The following is a 19,641-nucleotide window of genomic DNA, read 5'->3' as shown; positions in this document are numbered from 1 at the left end:
GTTAACATTGCCGGTCAACAGATCGCACCTCTCGTGGATACCGGAGCTGCAATTTCACTTTTTGGAGACTTCGTTAGGAAATTGTGCAAAGATCGGAACATCTCAATGCGGCGTTCTCAGAGAGAGCTGCGTAAGGCATCTGACCAAGTTATCTCCGCCACTGAAGGAGCTCGACTGAAGTTGAGCTTTGATGGACGACAATGTCGACAACATTTCACATATCTGCCGGGTCTCGCCTGCCCCATTTTTCTCGGCCGAGATTTCATCTCCAGAGAAAAGATAGTCCTAGATTTGTCAGCAGAAGAATATCGATATGGCTCGCAGTGCGCTACTTGCAAGTTTGCAGTCAGACCAATGCCTACGGCAGCTCGTCTTCTAGAGAGTACAATATGTGAGAAATTCCCCTCGTCCGGGTATCTGCACGTGGCAATGAGGTCATTTTCTGACACCGACTCGGACCGTTCCGGTATAGTGAAGCTTTTGGAGAATTTCTCACATATGTTTACAGAAACACCTGGGAAGACTAACGTCCTTGAACACCGAATTGATACTGGAGACACTCCGCCTATCCCATTTAACACGCGGCCCCTTAGTGTTCATAAGTGCACACTCCTGGATGCAGCACTGAATGAGAGGATCCGGACCGGAGCGGTCCGTCCCTCGAAAAGTCCATGGGCTTTTCCGGTTGTGTTAGCACCCAAGAAGGATGGCACCGCACGCTCTGCGTAGATTACCGTCCTCTGAATGCGGTCACGAAGCGAGATGCATACCCCTTTCCATCAGCCTTGTCTGTTTTATATGCCCTCGGGTCTGCGCGGATATTCACAACCCTCGACTGTAGTAGAGGATTTTTGCAAATTCCCGTAGCAAGAGATGACGTCCCTAAGACAGCATTTGTTCGCCCCAGGGGTCTGTTCGAATTTGTCAGACTCCCCTTCGGCCTATCTAACTCCCCTGCGAGCTTCCAGAGGCTCATGGATACAGTCTTGGGTGACGCAAAGTTTAACTATGCAATGGCCTACATGGACGACGTAGTAGTGTTTTCTAATACTATCGAGGACCACCTTCACCATTTGCAGGTCGTCCTGAAGCGCATGAGTGAAGCTGGTCTCACAATTAACCCGTCAAAAGTGCAACTTGCATCACCCAAAGTGGAGCTTCTTGGCTTCGTGGTCGACCAAGGATCACTCCAGCCGCAAGCAGAGAAGCTCAGAGCAATTATAGAATTTCCCCAGCCACGAGACAAAAAAAAAAAGTTTACAACGGTACCTTGGCATGGCGGGATTCTACCGCGAGTTTATTGCCAACTGCGCTGATTTGGCCCGGCCCCTTCACCAGCTATTACGCCGGGAGGTTCCATGGACCTGGACTTCCGCTCAGGAACAAGCTTTTAAAGCGTTAGCAAGCGCTATTGCGGATACTGCATCTCTGAGACTTCCTAATCTCAATGCTACATTCGTCCTCCAAACGGATGCCTGTGATTACGATATAGGTGCAGTACTACTCCACGAACATAACGCAGCGTTGCGGCCCGTTGCATTCGCGAGTCATACTCTCACCGCGGCCGAATGTAACTATACGGTAACCGAAAAAGAATGTCTAGCTATATTATTCGCTTTGAGAAAGTTTGACATGTACCTAGATGGAGCGACCTTTACAATCCAGACTGACCATCAAGCATTAACATGGCTGAAAAACCTTAAACACCCCGCTGGACGCCTCGCTCGCTGGGCTCTGGCTTTACCGAAATATGATTTTTTGATTGAATACAAACCAGAAAAGTTCAATGTCGCTGCAGACGCTCTGTCACGAGCACCAATACCCCCCCCCCCCCCCCCCCCCCGAAAGGCGGATGACACAGCGGAACTCGTCGCTGTTGCCTACACTGAAGTCTCCTGGGGTCTTTCTGTGAACCGGGACGAGCTACGAGAAGCCCAGCAAAAAGACGACATGTGCCAAAAAGTATCTCAGTGCTCGACTCAGCCCAATCAAACCGATGGAAACGGGACGCATGGGTCGGTGGACGCGTATGTGCACAGCGAGAATTCGACTCCTCCTTCACTACATACCGCAGGCAGACGAAGCCGACCTCACCACGTCCCCTTTTTGTGTGGTTGTACCCCGTACATTAAGGCAAACTTTCCTCCGGTATTTTCATGACAGTGCGCTAGCGGGCCACAGCGACGGTCAGAAAACCTACCAGAAACTGTGTCGCGTTTCCACTTGGCCGAGGTTGCGCCAGGATGTTCTCCGCTACACACACAGTTGCCTACGTTGCCAACAAGCCAAACCCAGGGGAGGTAAACCCCCTGGTTTGATGCAGTCAGTGGAAAGTCGTTTTCCATGGGAGATTGTTTCATGTGACAGAATGGGTCCCTTTCCACGCAGCCCCGAAGAAAACAGGTATCTCCTGGTAGTCACCGACCACTTCTCAAAGTGGGTGGAGCTTCACCCTCTCCGCCAACTGAGTTCCAGGACGATTTGGGACAAATTGAGGGACACCTTCACCCGCTTCGGGTTCTGTTCCCAATTAATTTCCGACAACTCATCCTACTTCACAAGTAAGGCTTTTGAGGACTGTTGCACAACACTGGGCATCCAGCACAAGTGCACCACTCCTTACCACCCTCAAGCCAGCATAAAGCCAACATAGCTGAGAGAGTCAACCGAAACCTCAAAGCAATGCTAGTGGTGTACACCGAGAGACACAAAGACTGGGACAATTACATCCCGGAAATGGCTTTCGCCACTCGTACTACGGAGAACCGTACGACAGGGTTCACACCTTCCCAAATAAACTTCGGACGCGAGCTGCGATTTCCCCTCGAGAACAGCTTTTCTGAGGACAATAGGGGACCAAACACTTCGTACGCGAGATTCATTGAACAACTTCGTGATAAAATCACCGACGCTGTGCGAGTGGCTCGACAAAATATTGAGTTAGCGCAGCTCGATCAGAGGAACCAATATGACCAAGGCAGGAGACCCCTAGAATTTTCAATAGGAGACTGCGTTCTCCGGCGCGTGCACCCGCTTAGTAATGCAGCAAAGGGGTTCGCGGCATCGCTAGCTCCTCGTTGGGAAGGTCACTTGGAAGTTGTTTCACGGGTATCACGTTTGGTGTATAGGTTACGACATGTCGAAGACGGGTCGTTAACTGGACCCGTTAACATTTGTGATCTGAAGCCGTTTATTTCTAGACATGTCACCCTTTAGAAATGTCCTAAGGAACACAGTTCCCTGTCAATTTTTGCCACACGAAAGATCGTTGCTCGTGGTTATTTTCTATCCAGGCATGCCACCTGGACGCACCAACACCCATTCATTCAGGCGGCCTCGCAGCCGCTCCCCCCTACGCCCCCAATTCACCCCACGAGGCCACTGTCGCCGCGCCAGGCGACATAACCGCCGTCAGCAACCGCCACGCACTGCCGAGGCTGCCACCTGGTGCGCGATGGAGGCCGGGCGAATGGTCACATTCGCGTCCTGGATGGCCTGGGAACACCAGCCTCAAGTGCCACACGTCCCCAGAGGACGTTCCCCATCTCTTCCGGCGACGGACACTGACGGAGCGCTGTGCTGCAGATCTGCCCGCCGCCTACGACGATGAAGAATACACCGACATCTGTGAACTTTTCCGCGTCCCACTCATTTCATGCGAACGACATCATCAAGGAGCACTTCACCACGACCGACAAGACCGCCAGCGGGCGCTGGTGCGGGCTGAATCACGGGCCCTCACACCTGCCGACATCGAGGCCGCCCTCCTTACTGTTGGCCGTGCCTGCCCTGAACGCTTGCGCCCAACACTAACCTTACCACCAGAACTGGCGAACATCAGTCGAAGCGACGACGAAATGTAACCACCACATCAAACTCTAGAGTCTATACCCTCACAAGCAAAAGAATACTCAAACCATTCCGCTAAGTCAACATACAACCCATCTTTCGCCACATAGAAGCCATCTCTTGGGGCGGCCAGAGCGACGACGACCAGCAGCGCGCGTATCCAAGCCATGGTCGTTGAAGCGTGCGACGACTTGCCGTGCCACTTTAGACTCCCGGCCGCATGGAAAATGTCGGGGGGCTTCCGCTGTGCGTCGGAGGCGGCGCCGCCTGGCGCTGCGCAGGGGTACCACGACCGCCCATCACCAAGACTTCACCAACCGCCCCCCCCCCCCCCCCCCCCCCACCGACGAGTCGTGACCGACAAAGCACGTCTGTCCTGGCCACCCCGGCATCACTTGCCGAGGCACAGCTCCCAACGCAACCCTATCGTCGACAGAGGCTGTGCAGTGACTGGACTCACGGCATCACTATGCCCCCTGCCAAAAACTCCACCATCATGGCGTCTCCTTTGGGAGGGGACCAACGAAAACCACCTGATTAAGAAACTCCCTCCCTCCCTCCCCCCCCCCCCCCTCCCCCCCGAGAGGGGGAATGATGTGGGGATTGAAAAAGAGGAGAATAAAGATGGCTCGTGAGGCGCGTCAAGCGAGCGCGCGCTCAGGACGAGCGCGGGTTAGAACGGGTGTGGACACCAGCGAAACGGTTGTCTGTTCTTGAGTCTCCACGTTATATAGAATGCGATGATTCCCGAGTAGCGGGGATAACATATGTGCTTGGGTATCAAACTAAGTAATGCTATTGGATCCAGTGAACAAGTGTTGGAGCTACAAACGTGTGCAACTTTTGACCAATTAGACGTACTAAGACGTTTTTGAGTTATTGTTATTGTGAACGGGACGTTCACAATAACAATAACTTTTGGATATTTGGGACTACTTTAGACCGTTCATTATAAAAAGGTTTTCTAGCATTTCAATAAAACAAATTACTGGAGAAACCGAAAAAAAAATTTCAAGAACGTGTAACCGGTAACCGAAACCGCGAAAAATTAATACCGCAAAAAAACCGAAATGAAATCGATATCAACAGAAAACGGTAAACCTAACCTTAACCGACACGTTATAGATTTCGGTTTAAGTCCCTGCTTTCTCGACAATCTTTCTTCGAATACTTTCACCCGATGCCCGCAACTTCACAGAGACGAAGAGGCAGACTAAGCATTCTGCTGACCTATATTTCGTTCCTAAGCCTCTGTACAATGTTGTCGAAAGTTTCTGGCGCAAGCCTGTGTCTTCATTTAGTGTTTGATTTGCACGCGCTTTTATGCAAATGAGACGTTAAATGAAGCTACGTGTTTGCGCCGGTTGCTTTGCAACACGCGAAAACTACCAAAAAACGCACCAAAATCAGAGCCTAGAAAATGCAGTTCCATATCTTTTCTTTCTCACGAGGCGAACCACAAAAGGGGGTTTGCGGTACGTAACTTTTGAATGTGCTTCTAACAAAACCATTTTTGAAGTTTGCACGCTGTAATATATGTACTTTTTTTATTTTATGGCTGTGTATATTTGTTTGAATTATGTACCCCTCCCCTCTTTCCCCCCTTTTTGTAATGCTTTCGAGCTTTGAAGGGTACCTCGAATAAATTAGAAAAAGAGCTTAAAACAATTTTCACATTGTCCAATTGTCTTCCGATTTTCGTGTGACTTTTCGCGCGTGTTCCAGCATTCACTCCAAAAAGCCGGTGCACAGCATAACAAGGAGTTGCTGTTTTGAGCAAATTAAGACACCCCTGTGTACAACCATATCTCTGTTGATGACGTCATTGTCTTCGTTCACCCGCAGCACTCCCCGGAATTTATGAACCTGAACTCCATGGCCCAGGTCCCCGTGCTCGACATCGACGGCGAACAGCTATCACAATCGGTATAATGTCCCACTCCTTTAAGGCTGGTTCACACACTTGCGGTTGAGCGCGGAAACCTGCTCACACATTTGAATTTGAGTGTGGAAGGCTGGTTCACACACTTGTGTTTGAGTGCGGAAGGCTGGTTCACGCACTTGCGTTTGAATGAGATTTGCCTTTTGATAAGGAAGGCTGGTTCACGCACTTGCATTTGAGTGCGGAAGGCTGGCTCACACACTTGCGCTTGGGTGTGAAAGGCTGGTTCACACACCTGTGTTTGAATGCGGAAGGCTGGCTCACACGCTTGCGCTTGAATGTGGAAGGCTGGTTCACACACCTGCGTTTGAATGCGGAAGGATAGTTCACACACTTGCGTTCGAGTGCGCGACTGGTTTATAGACTTGCGCTTAAGTATGGAAGCTTGTTCACACATGCGCTTAAGTGCGGAAGGATGGTTCACATATTTGAATGTGAGTATGGAAGGCTGGTTTACATTCTTGCGTTTGAGTGCGGACGGCTGATTCCCACATTTGCGCTTGGATGCGGAGAGGTAGTTCACAGATTTGCATTTTAGTGTGGAAGGTTGGTTCACACACTTCCGTTTGAGTGCGGAAGGCTGGTTCACACATTTGTATTTGAGCGTGCTCGAGCGCGTCGTATTTTCTTGCAACCGCCTCTAAGAGAAAACACTGTCGCCATCTATTAAATTCTTATGGAACTGCGTTTTATAACTATTGATGCCGCGAACCTCCCAAAAATTATGTTCGTAAGATATAAAAAATTTAGAACCTCGCTAAAGATTGAATTTGAGAAATTCGCCACTTTAGAACCCCGCTGAGGTTCGAATTCAAATAATTTGAAAATGTAAAGGTTCTTAAAGTTCGAGCTCAAAGATTTTAATTTTTTTTTTTACAGACCGTTTGAAAAATTCAGACATTTCGAATTTATTTAAGTTTCAAATGTGAAATATTCGAAGTTTTCAATTTTGTCGAAGTACAAGGTTGAAAAGTTAGGAAGTTTCGATTTTAAGTTCGAAGACTGAATTTCACGGACGTAAATCAAATTCCAGAGATTAAACAATGTTTTTTTTTTATGAATAAATCTACAAAATATCGCAAAATGTGCTACAAATTTTATGGAAAAAGTTGCCCACTGCCATTATGTCGTAAATTTACTCTTTCCTTCTCAACCCTGCGGTACCTGTATTACTCGGTATTTGTCGTAACTTGTGAGAAAAGCATTGAACTGGATGAACAGTTCATTGAAAAGCCCTGAGGCGGTCAGGTGAACGCAACCTACTACTACTTTGCGAACTAGTGGCAATGCGATTAAACGAAGCCTAAATTCAAGGCTGGCATAAGACAACCAAATATACGGGACAACGCATGCATATAAAGACGTCCAGGCTTCCCAAATATTTTTAGCTGTTCTGTGCGTTTATTTTCAGCGGAATGACCCGTGGGGTGGAAAAAAGACTGAAAACTGGCACAGTACCCGACACAAGGCAAAGTTAAAGAGGATGCAGCCAGACTAAATTAGGGGACCACCCGCCCCCTACAGTACAGTTTATTAGGTGAAAACCGGTCGTTATCGGGCTAACCATATTGTCGCTGCCTGGAACTTTTCTTCTTCGATGAATGGAGACATTGGCCACTCTCAAAGCCGTATATGTAGAGAGTTTGGCCATTTGTTGGGAAGTATAGGAGACAAATGAGGCGGCGCCATTGGCCGAAGGCGGGCTGGGCGTGTTCCAGGGCGTCTTCAGAAATTCGGATGTGACCAACCAGAAGCCGGAAATAATACCCTGGCGGTGGTCGCGAGAAACAAACCTGATAAATGCATTGAAGTAACTCTCGGTGACTGAAAATACGGTGCACGTGATGTTTCAATCACGCTCATTCAAAATGATGGTGGAAGAGTGCGACTAGCGAAACGATCGACAAAATCCTTACGCCGAGCGCCCAGGTCCGGGAATTTGCCGTCCGAGCGGTCACACTCTGTCCGAGCAAAACAGAGTTTAGCGGCGCATTCGTTTCTTGTAAGCGCCAATTCAGCGTTCGCTGTAGCGCATCGGCGTCGCGTTTTTACTTGACTCAAGGAAAGCGGGGGACTTTCATTTAAAAACAACTAATGCTATGAAGGACGCTCCCAGCGAAGCGCCGCGGTTGAGTTTCAAGCCCACAGCAGATCAGGGATCTGTTGGCCGATAGGTTACCTCTGGGCAACCCTCGGAGTTGTGCGCGGGAGAGGCGTGGAATTCGAATGAAAAAGGTGTCAAGTATGACTCCGTTCCACCCCAAAGTGATCATACAGCGCTTCACAAGCGAGTCATTTGTGGCACGATCAGCGGTGGAACTCCAGTGCGATTTCAACTTCACTTGACAGTATGCGTTATTTATATTTGTTGACTCGAACCTATGGGGGCGAACTTATTTCGAACTTCGTCGAACTTTTGTTCAGAAAGTCGAAGTTCGTCGACCTTTTGAACTTAATAGGTTCGAAAGTTTGAAAAGCTTCGAATTTCTTAGCGTGATAAGCTCAAAGACGTCGAATTTCATAGCGCAAAAAAATATCGTAAGTTTGAAAGCAATCGTATTTTTCAGCGCCACAAATTTTTAAAATAAAAAAATCGTACACTTTTTTTTTTGTAATAGTTTTGACGTTTTGAAATTTTGCGATTCTTTCGAAGCCCTTGGTTGCGGCATCTCTAATTAAAATATTGCGGAAATATTGCCGAAATATTGCGGCATCTCTAATTAAAACTAGAATGAAGGTGCCTTAATATTTGCGAGATCGCAGCTGCAAAGCTATCTATGAAAAATGACCGCTTAAAAAATTGTCAAACTTTTTTTCAAGACCACGGTGTACAGGAGTAATGCTTAAGAAACTAGAAATATACGATGATCGGAAGTGTTCTAGAGCTAGCGCTAGATGGTGCTAGTTTTTTCTTCTTTTTTGTTTTTCTTGCAAGACGCTGCAACACACTGTGCAACACTGAGACGCAAGTATGTAAACCAACATCTAATTGTTCACGGAAATCTAAAATTTGCTTATAGTGTTTTCAGTTGAACTATATTTGCGAAAGACGTAATTACAGGAACTGGTGCATCTCTTCGTGTGGCTCTTCGTAAAGTGAGCTTGTGCACATTCGCGGTGCCAACCGCTCGGTTTAAGGAATACGCATGCTAATAGACGTTGTGAATAACTTCTTTCAAAGCTCGCCATCATCGAGTATTTGGACGAGAGATACCCGGAGCCAAAATTGCTGCCGAAGGACCTCATTCTACGTCAAAAAGTGAGTTTAGAAAAAAACATTATGGGGGAATACGTTTGACGTCATTGTAGGTCAGGCGTCCTTCAGGACACGATCGGCTTAGCTACGCTCGGATAATGTATCACAAGAGAGTAATTGGCTGATAATATTAGAGTCAGAAATCCTGAGGCCGGCCTGGAAAGATCGGTGCTTGCCCCTGATCTCACATTTTCGCTAAATGTGTATTCTAGTGGTGCCTTTATTTATTTTTTTTTTTTCAGTTTCGAAGCGTAGTTTTTTTCTATTGATCAGTGTCACGCCTTTTTTCTATTGATCAGGATCAGGGTCGCCGCCTTTGCAATACGAGCTACGAGCAGGTGACGAGCGTGTTGGTCGCCTGTGAGCGTCCCCCGCCTTTCCGCCTGCTTTCCTCTTTGCGACCTTGAAAACTTAGCGCACGCGCACTTGAGACCAACACTCGTCGGAGGCGTCCGCCAATAAATTGCAAATAAATTGCCCCATGGTGTGAGACGGACCCTCTCTACAACCAAGTTCTCTACCTTTGCTGATGCCTGGTTCACATGGTGCGATTTCGCTTCCGATTCCGCAATTGCAAGGTCCCTGGTGCGGCAAAAAACAAAACAAAATTCGTGGTGAAGGCTGCTGGGCTTAACGCCGCAGCTTCGAAATCGCAAGTAAAATCGTACCATCTTAGTCAGGCTTAACTCAGTCGTCTGCGAACACGTCCGCCTTTGACAATAACATGCTTGGTAACCTGAATTTTTTTTTTTTTTTTTGCAGGAAAGAATTTACGCATTGAAATTTCACCGGGGAAATCACACCACTAAATTACACCTTTGGTGAAAGTTTGAGATTGCGCCCATTTTAGAACTACACTCGGGGTTTGTGACAATTTAACAAACAGCCATACAATATATCCGGGACGATCGCGTGCACTCTATCAGAACTGTCGATCATAACATCGACCGCGTACAGCTCGTAACGGGCTATAAATCAATTTCAGGCCCGCGCCATTGCGGAACTGATCGTGTCAGGAATTCATCCGCTACAGAACAAGAGTCTACTCTTTCGGTTGGATGAAGAGAAGCGAAGTGGCTGGGCACTCCACTACATCAACAAAGGATTTCGAGGTACGGAACGATTTCTACACCGAAAACCTTCTGGGCAGTGTTCCCCAGACTGAGGAGGGAGAAAAGGCAGATTTTCTATTGGTGCCGCGTCGAAAGCTGGGCTAGTTCGTAGTGGTTCATCTTGAAATAAAAAGCGCACATAAAACCAGGACAAACAAAGAGGACACGTACGATCGACAAGTGCTTACTCACTACTGGAAGTTTGATAGGATATCAGAAACCAACGATTAGCCCTCTCCCTTGCTGCGCATCCGGCGGGGGGAAGGGGAGGGGGCACTCGACGTGCGCCTCCCGCCCCCCCCCCCCCCCCCCCCTCTTTTTTTTCGGGATAAGTATGCTCTATCAGTTTCTGTCAAAACATGCGACGGGTGGCTTATGCAGCCATCACCAAAAGTTTTGATATCAAAAGCCTCTAGGGACTCCCGCGCTTCCTGGTCTTTAAACCGTCCTAACATATTTGTATTTTCAAACACAGGAGCGAACCCACACCCTATTGCAAGGGACTGCTAAATGGTCAGACATAGTAGTACGAAGATAGTTTCAGTGCTTTTCGAATCTGTCATTAATGCAACGTCCCGTTTGGCCCACATAAGTCGTACCACAAGACAGTGGAATGGTATACACAACACACTACAGTGTACTACTGCTAAAGTACACTCGCACCGTACACTCACTCCTTACACACAAAAAAGAAAGAAAAAATCAAACGAACCGCACTGTTAATTTGATTTTTTTCTTTTTCGTGTGTAAGGAGTGAGTGCACGGTGTGAGTGTACTTTTGCTTTAGTGCGCTGTAGTGTGTGTTAATATGAGCAACCAACTCGCCCAAGCTGCTACGTTAGTAATACACAACGCCCACATGGCAGTGGACAAAATGATTTACATGTTTCTTCCCCCATGAGGAAACGCACATCTCCTTTCCTGACAAGCGAACCTTCTTGCACGACCGCAGCAATTTGCTGGGAGCACTGAAAACAACCGGCACATCATAACGCACAACGACATTTTTAAGTATAGGAACTTGGGTGGTCCAAACCAAGCCGCAAAAACGGGTCCCGGAGAAATCCAGGAATAACGGCGACGTCAGCGTGACGTTTCTCCGGGCCCAGCAACCCCCTCAGCCGATCAGGAGAAAATGGCTCACCCCCCTTGACAACCTTGAGCGGGGTGGAGTTGGTACCCCCCCCCCCCTCTCTCTCTCCAATCCACTAAGAAATCCCACAAAGGGTGACTTTTTCCCCTCTCCCGCCCGTGATGTGCGTTTTTCCCTTTCTCGCTCAACCTTCCCGTCTCCTGCGCGCTGGCTGTCCTGCTCGTCCAAACACTTCTGCATGCTTTTAATAATGTTTATTTTTCATGAAATATGGTAGAGCAAAAAGAGAAAAAGCCTCAGCGGAGGCTTGACCAGCCGTCAGTCCCATACAGTGCATTACGGCAATACAAGAAAGGGAAAAAAGAAAAGAAATAAACACACACACGCAAAATAAATAACAGAAAAAAATGTACCTTGTCAAACTCATTTCAAAAAGCAATTTTACTGCAAAATAAAGACAGTCACTAGCGCAAATGAAATAAACGCAAGTCCTTGTTGGGAATAGAATCTATACAAATCTTATTTTGTCTTAGGAAATTTAACACTTTAGGTACGATATAATGTAGCATTTGCGTACCATAATTCCTCCATATTCCACATTTAGAGTTAAAATATGCTCTTTGGATATCAGTTCCGCTAGATTTGATAGAAATGTAGAACGTTTACGTTTTTCTAGCTTTAAACTCATACTTAATGTATATTCATAAAGGTTACCTTTTTTGTGTGTGTGTATTTTAAGATCATGAAACAAACTCTCTGTGTGCGAGTCATAAGACACGTTACATTATTCTTACCTCCTTCTTTTCTGCAAAAAACATACTTTTTGCAGGTTCGTAACGGTATGCGGTGTTACCTCAGACGAGACTGCAGTAGTTTAAGTGGGATTGAAATAAAGAAATATGGGTTTACAAGTTGTACATTAAATGGTAGTGCGTCTCGTTTGCGGTAAGTGTCCTATAATACTAGACAGTTTTGTAAACGGTTAATATGACTGTCCCACGACAATCGTTCAGGGAAAAATAACACCGAGATTTTTAAAAGTACTAACGATTTCAATTGGGGTGGAGTCAAGTACGATGTTTCTATAGTTTGAAAAACACTAATTTTTTGCACGAAAATTTTTGGTTTTTGTTTTATCAGTATTAATTTTTAGGTAGTTATCCTTTCCCCAAGCGGAACGTTTGGTGAAGGTAATATGGCATTCTTAACAAGATCATCGCAATTATTCGAAGAAAAAAAAATGCCGCCGTCGTCCGCATATATTATAAATCTCGCAGGTCTTATGTTTACAATGTCATTTATGTAGATATTAAAAAAGGACGGCCCAAGGATGGGTACCCTATAGGACGCATAACTGAATGGGCTTAAAATTGGAAAAATATCGTCTAATGGAAACAAATTGATTCCGATGTTGCAAGTAGGACTTTCAAAGCTGTAGGGGCAAACCACGGATACCGTAACATTCGATTTGAAGAAGTAATACATCATGATTAATGAAGTCAAAGGCTTTTGTGAAATTAATAAATACACTCAGCACCAACTTATTTTCCTCCAGATATATATATATATATATATATATATATATATATATATATATATATATATATGTTGTCTTTTTTACTTTTTTCTAAATCCAAATTGTGTGGAGGTCAGCAAGTTATGCTTGTCGAAAAATTGTACTAAACGAGTCTACAATATTTTTTCCAGGCCTGTTGAGAATAACGGGACGATAGAACGGATTTCAAAGTTACTGAGAATATTTGTATCTCTTTTCTTATGCAGAACTGTTACTTTTGCCATCTGCATCCTGGATTTAAAGACAGATTGAAAGTGCGACATAGACAGGGTGTTATTATTTCATGTACGCACTTAATACGTCGAATTTGCGAATCATTACAGTCACAGCTACTGCTGTTCTTCAACTGCATAAAAATAAAAATAAGGTACCTCGAAATTTGTGACGGGCTAAAAACAAAGGAATGGTTATTTCTATATTCTAAGCAATTGCTAGACGTGCCATTTTGACTGCAGTCACTGCCCAAGTTCGCCAAGTAAACGTAGGGTAGCTAGCGAGCGACCGCCGAAGACAGTCCTTTAGGAATAATTTTCTCGACAGGTTGCCCATTTCGAATACAAGTTGAAACTGAGTTCTAAGTTTTTCCAAATAGCATTCGTACGTCTAGATTCTGTCTGAAAAACGTGGGTATTATAAACTGATTTTCGCATTACACAGTAGCTTTGTTAATTGATTCCGTTATAATTTGAATCTTAAAAGCTGATAACGATCTCTTGTTATGAGAAATTATTCGTATATTTTTACGTTGATATTTTACAAATGTCCGGGCGTCACCCATGGCTTACGGATCTTTTTTGACACTTCCACAGCTTTATACGAAACTGGCGCTTGTAAACAGTGGGAAATTCACTAAGACACATCATAAGCTAAGTTTACGTCTTCTAAGACAACAGTAGATCCCAATTAATTTAAAAAATATCTTATTTGAAAGCATTTAAGCTATCACTTGTTATATGTTGAAATGAAAAAGGTTTCATTTTTTTTTAGTGTGGCTTCACGTTTAGGCACAAGAATATTGGAAGGTTGATCGCTAATATTATAATGGTTTTCGTTAATGTCATAAGAAAACCACTCACAAAACAGAAAACAAAATCATTAGTATGGCCATCTGGGCCCGTTTGCTCGAAGCGCTAGCCGCGGCCAAAGTTAGCCGCAGTACCTAGGAGAGGGATTTTGAAATCACGTGACTGGGCTCGGTAGGGATGCGGGGAAACATGGCGGTGCCCCCGTGAGTGAGCGCCGCTCGCTTTGGAACTAATATGTCGTTGTAGCTGCAATATCGGGCGCGTTAGTCAACAACGAATGGTGCAGGAGGCTTTCGCTGCTTTACCTCACTTAAATCGCAAAGCATGAACAATGACCTCGCCGCAATTTTTAGATGGTCTTTTGATTCTGGCCATTCTTAAGCCTGAATGAACGCTATAATTGTTGGCATGGCGACGTCTTTGGAATGTGGATTGCCTTGACTCAATCGGCCGGGTATTGATTGCACAGAAAAGCAGACAGAGTCTCAATAGACCTTTTTCTAGATTACCCAACCATCGAGAAGAACGCTGGACGTGTAATCCTACGGTCCGCGCGCGCTGGCCTTCCTCTCAAAAAAGATTTGAAGTAAATAATCATAATAAAATTTTGACACAACGCGCGTGCAAGACAAAATTTGTTTTAGACTTTTTGCTTTAGAACAGTTACTATTGCAGACGCCAGCACGTGCAACGCGTGTAACTACGCTCTTAGCATGCATCTAGGTGCTAGGCAAATTTAGGAAAAGGTCTATTGAGACGCTCTCTGCTTTTGTGTGCTATCAATACCCGGCCGATTGAGTCAAGGCAATCCACTTTCCAAAGGCGTTGCCATGCCGACAATTATGGCGTTCATTTAGGCTTAGGAATGGCCAGAATCGAAGGACTATTTAAAAAATGCGGCGAGGTCTTTGCTCATGCTTTGCGATTTAAGTGAGCTAAGGCAGCGAAAGCCTCCTGCACCATTCATTGTTGACTAACGCGCCCGATATTGCAGCTACAACGACGTATTAGTTTCAAAGCGAGTGGCGCTCATTTACCGGGGCACCGCCATGTTTCCCCGCATCCCTACCGAGCCAGTCACGTGATTTCAAAATCCCTTTCCTAGGTGCTGCGCCTAACTTTAGCCCATGGTGTAAGATACACTCACTGATCTCAATGACAATTGCTGGATCGCGCTTCCCCGCTTCGAGCCCACTGCGCGATTGAGGCCACCGGTCGGCCATCTTACGAGTTCCGCTGAAGCGTTGTCAAGGCGGCGGTCACGTGACCTTTGCCTCTGTTTTCACGTGACCTACACACGGTAACCATGGTAACTGTCTAGACTTGACAGCGCTATACTCCGTTTCACCTTATGTTGTACCGCAGACAAGGCTAGAAGCGCGAGCTCATAGCGTTGGGAGCTATTCTTAACGCACGAGAGCTTGTGCCGCCGAGAGCAAGGAGCTCGCGCTTGTAGCCTTTCCTGCGGTACATCATAAGGTGAAAGAGAGTATGGAGCATATCTCGTGAGATGGCCGACGGTGGCCTCATTTTCGGTGCGGGGAAGCGCGATCCAGCAATTGTCATAGAGATCAGTGGATACACTCTTTAGCTGAGGACACGGCGGGGCTGAACGCGCGGCGCGAGGAATCAGATAGTGTTCGTTCGACGGGCATCCGAAAGGCTGCATCTTTCGCTGCCACCGTGCCCGCGGCTGACAGTGTCACCGGCGGCCAAACGGCGAAACTGTGTGAGAGCGAAAAAAATTAGCTCGCTGCCATGACACCCCGGTACACCGTGGTCTTTCTGAACGTGCGACAACCTCGCTGGAGCTCTGCGCGTGTGGTACATGAGGCGGCACGAACCGTCTCGTACGTGCCCAAGGGTCGACGAGTCACCTGCCGGCGCCGCTTCAAACCATAGTGACAGAGAGTGAAGAGCGAACTTTATCGGGCACGTCGCGAGGAGCGCGCTGTCCTCACCTAAAGAGTATTATCTTACACCGTGCTTTAGCCATGGTTAGCGCTTCGAGCAAACGGGCCTAGGTGATCTGGTGGTCGATATAGCACTTATAACAGTTTTTCCTGTTCTTGCCGAAAGCACTTTGCAGTCATATGAGTAACACAGCTAAAAAGGCAGGCGGAAGTTATATATATATATATATATATATATATATATATATATATATATATATATATATATATATATATATATATATATACTGTAAAAGGCTAAATTTTCGCGTGGACCTAATTTTCGCAAATTTCGCGAATCGCCTACAATTCGCAAAAAAAAAATGTCCTGCGAACAATTCGGGCCATATGTGAACGCTACGGAAGCTACATTCGATTCGCGAAAATTAGAACCCGCGAATAATTTCAAATTTTCTGCTTTGGCCCGATTCGCGAAAATGTGTGGCCGCGAAAATTGAGTCGTTTACAGCATATATATATATATATATATATATATATATATATATATATATATATATTAAAACGGGTTCCGCCTGCCGCAATATTGCGGGACCCGTTTGGCGTTTTGGTTTGTACCGTCCACTGTGTTCCGCGCACCCCGCTACCGAAGCCCTTAAAGCATGCTATTAAGTGCGCGCCCCGCGGTCACAGTAATACTCGGGCGCGCGCTTAAAAGCATGCTTCAAAGGTAGTGCGGTACGCGGAACACGGCAACGGTTTGCTTAAAGACCCTAATATGGGAAACACGGTTGAGGTACGGAAGCACTACCGGAAGCACAACAGGCAGTCTGCACACACTGTCTGTCTCCAAATCTAACCCAAATGGATCCGAGTTACTCCGGCGGGTCGTGTCACGTGACAACACTGGGTGAAAAGCGCTGGACGCGGGTAAGTTTTGGAACGCCGAGGTACCAAACCCTTGTCCTAGTCTAAGGGTGAGTAAAATTTGAAACACGACCTCTGAGACGTGTTTCTACCTTGTACGATGATCCATCACATTGGTCATGTACGTACACAAGCTGTCTGCAGATAGGTTCGAAGCATAGGTATGTATGAATGCTTCAAACTTGCGTGAGGCATGCCCGCAAGTAATCCTGTCATCATATCTGTAGCGAACACCGTGTCCTTTGTCTGCTGTGGCTTTCGATGTTCACCTGTCTAAGGGTCAAATTTGGGGGGGGGGGGGGGGGGGGGGGGGGTTTACGTGCCAAACCTACGACGGGCATCTGGCACGCCCCAGCGGAGGACTGAGGATTAATTTCGACCACCTGGGGATCTTTTGACGTGCAACCGAAAGCTCGGTTACACGGCGCCTTCTCCGCAATAAGCCACCGTCATATTGCGGGCACCTCGGTCGGGATTAGAACCCGCCACCTGGGGATCCGTAGGCCGCCACTCTCGCCTCGGAGCCACCGAGGCGGCACCTGTCTAAGTGTGCTGCGGTAACACTCGTAAGGTGTGTCTGCGTGTTCACCTATCTTAGGGTGTTGCTGTAACACCCCTAAGTTCTGTCTTTGGGTGTTCACCAACTATCTAAGCGTGTTCCTGTAATACCCTTAGATAGTCTCTCTTACAGCTACGCCCAAAGGGCGTAGCTGTAAGACACCTTTAGGGCTTTAGCCTAAAGGCCCGTTCACACTCTTGCAACCGAGTACGACCGAGAGAAACCAGACCGGTTTTTAAGCCTTTTGCGACTTCTTAGGACCGGATGCACTGCAGCGGAGCTGGTCCTAAGAGATCACAAGAGGCTTAAAAACCGGTCTGGTCTCTCTCAGTCTTACTCGGTCGCAAGAGTGTGAACGGGCCGTGAGCGTGTCCCTTAGCGCTTTAGCCTCGAGAAAAGCTGATTTACCCTCTTAAAAGTGCCACATATTTACTTCGTAATGCGAAAGGTGGCACCTACGGCACTGAAAAAAAATATACACGTGAAAAAATACATTGATTTACTAATTTAATACTTTTTTTTCTCTCGTTCTTGCTTCGCACCAGCCTTGGAAGCTGTGCTCGCCAAGACAGCCGGTCAATACTGCGTGGGTGACAGCCTCACCGTCGCCGACGTCTGCCTAGTGCCCATGGTGTACCAGGCCAAGCGCCTCGGCGTGGACATGGCGCCGTACCCCGTCGTCGAGAAGTTAAACCGCTCTCTCGAAGAACTGCCCTCGTTTAGGCTTGGCCACCCACGGTGCCAACCGGACACGCCGGCGAACATGAGGGAGGAGGACCCGTACATGCGCTGCTGAAGACCGCGCCGGTCATTCCCGCCATGACGCCGTTGTCTCCAAGAGCGAAAAGCCTGGAAGACAAGGTCTTGCCGCCGCCAGTGGGTCTCGCAAGCGCGACGCTTCTTCTCTCGTCGAGCTTTGCCGCTTGGGGCGGGTCGGGGAGCCACTCGGTATGACGTCATGCGCAAGCCTTAAAAGAAGTGCACTTCAAAAACATATACCCAAGAAAACCCCACAACGCGTTTCCAAGTGTCGCAGTTCGTCATTTATATTGATATCCAACAGCTGGTGTAACTTGCTTCGCGTTTCAAATAGGTATTAATGATTCATGGTAACTTTCAAACTTGTGAAGAAAATGCATTTTCTGCTGGTAAAATAAAGAAAGGCAGTTAGAAACAAGTAAATCTGTTCAATAACGAAAGAACGACAGCAAAGCGAACGTATCAGATCAATCAGACATGCGATTTGAAACGTTCCATCTGAAAACATGTAGTGCACACCAAATGCAAGCAACCATACGTATCGTCGCCACCTGACGCTAAGGCGACATCTTTTTTGATCGCAACAATTCTTGCAGAACACCGAGTACGGAAAGGAGGCAACAGCGGTTTATTCACATACACGAAGCAAAGTTATCTGAAGACCGCACAATCCATGGTTTCAGTTTACCCGAGGTTATATACAGAGCCGACCATGTCCTGTGTTGAAACAGATGATGGTTAGATTGGCAAAAAGGATTTGTCTAGAAAGTTGCGTCCGACGAAGATATTTTAGCCACCGACGGTCGCGCGCCTTCAACGCGCTTCGGGGACTGACATATTTAAGCGAGGACATATGTTTTTATTTTTACGGTGTACTGCCCAAAACAAAATGCTAAAATGACAATCGTCGGATTGAGTACGATCCACAAGAGGCGATTCTCTATGTCGCTTGAAATTAAAACCCAACCTGGACAATAACGTCGTAAAAGTGGAAAGTGGGGCCTACTTGTAAGAAGAGGAATTTACATTTTCTTCGAACACCAAAGTGATAAAACAGTCAATATTGACCAATTTCACGATCGTTTTACAACTATAATTCAAGCTATAGTTAATATTTGTGAAACTTAATTACTTAACGAGACCGCGTTTGATTAAATCGCGTCCACTGAAACGGCGTTTGATGAAACGGCTTCGATGAGACTGCGTTCGATGCAAAGTCAGGAACCACATTACCGGATACACGCATCTATCTGTTAATTATGGGTACCAAGTTATGAAAAAGTGCGGTTGATGTGTTCGGAGCAACTCCCATAAGATGCTAAGTCATCGCCATGCCCCGTCTCCAGAATTTAAAAAAAAAAAAAAGAAAAGTTGGTTTGGATGATGTCTAAATGGGTAAATAGAAAAAAAAAAAACTTACGTTGTTTTAAGGATTTAGCTCGGCAGCAGAAGAAATATGATTGACTCCCAACTCAAATTAATCTATTGGGGGCGAAGCTCCTTAGGGTCTAGCCTTGTCCGTCCGGCGTCCGTGCTCACATCGATTGCCATCCCATCTGTCTTAAAAAACAAAAAAATGTCTGCGCAGTCGACAGGATTCGAACCTGTGCGGGGAGACCCCAATGGATTTCTA

At 46.5% G+C, this 19,641-nt stretch overlaps 1 protein-coding gene across 1 annotated transcript in view; it reads left to right on the top strand.

The window, feature by feature from the left end:
* The window catches only part of LOC8039827 (maleylacetoacetate isomerase), a 33,830-nt gene extending 15,785 nt beyond the window's left edge, over positions 1–18,045 (top strand). Inside the window, exons 4-7 of the mRNA XM_002413721.5 lie at positions 5,695–5,775; positions 8,973–9,050; positions 10,033–10,159; positions 17,795–18,045. Coding sequence (XP_002413766.3) covers positions 5,695–5,775; positions 8,973–9,050; positions 10,033–10,159; positions 17,795–18,045 — 537 coding nt within the window. The remainder of the gene's footprint in view (positions 1–5,694; positions 5,776–8,972; positions 9,051–10,032; positions 10,160–17,794) is intronic.
* The last annotated feature ends 1,596 nt before the right edge of the window (positions 18,046–19,641 follow it).

The sequence above is a fragment of the Ixodes scapularis genome, unplaced genomic scaffold (genome assembly GCF_016920785.2).
Source record: "Ixodes scapularis isolate PalLabHiFi unplaced genomic scaffold, ASM1692078v2 PGA_scaffold1__304_contigs__length_218370807, whole genome shotgun sequence".
Classification (NCBI taxonomy): domain Eukaryota; kingdom Metazoa; phylum Arthropoda; class Arachnida; order Ixodida; family Ixodidae; genus Ixodes; species Ixodes scapularis.
Note: the sequence above shows the minus strand (reverse complement) of the source record. Positions and strands in the feature narration are given on the sequence as shown.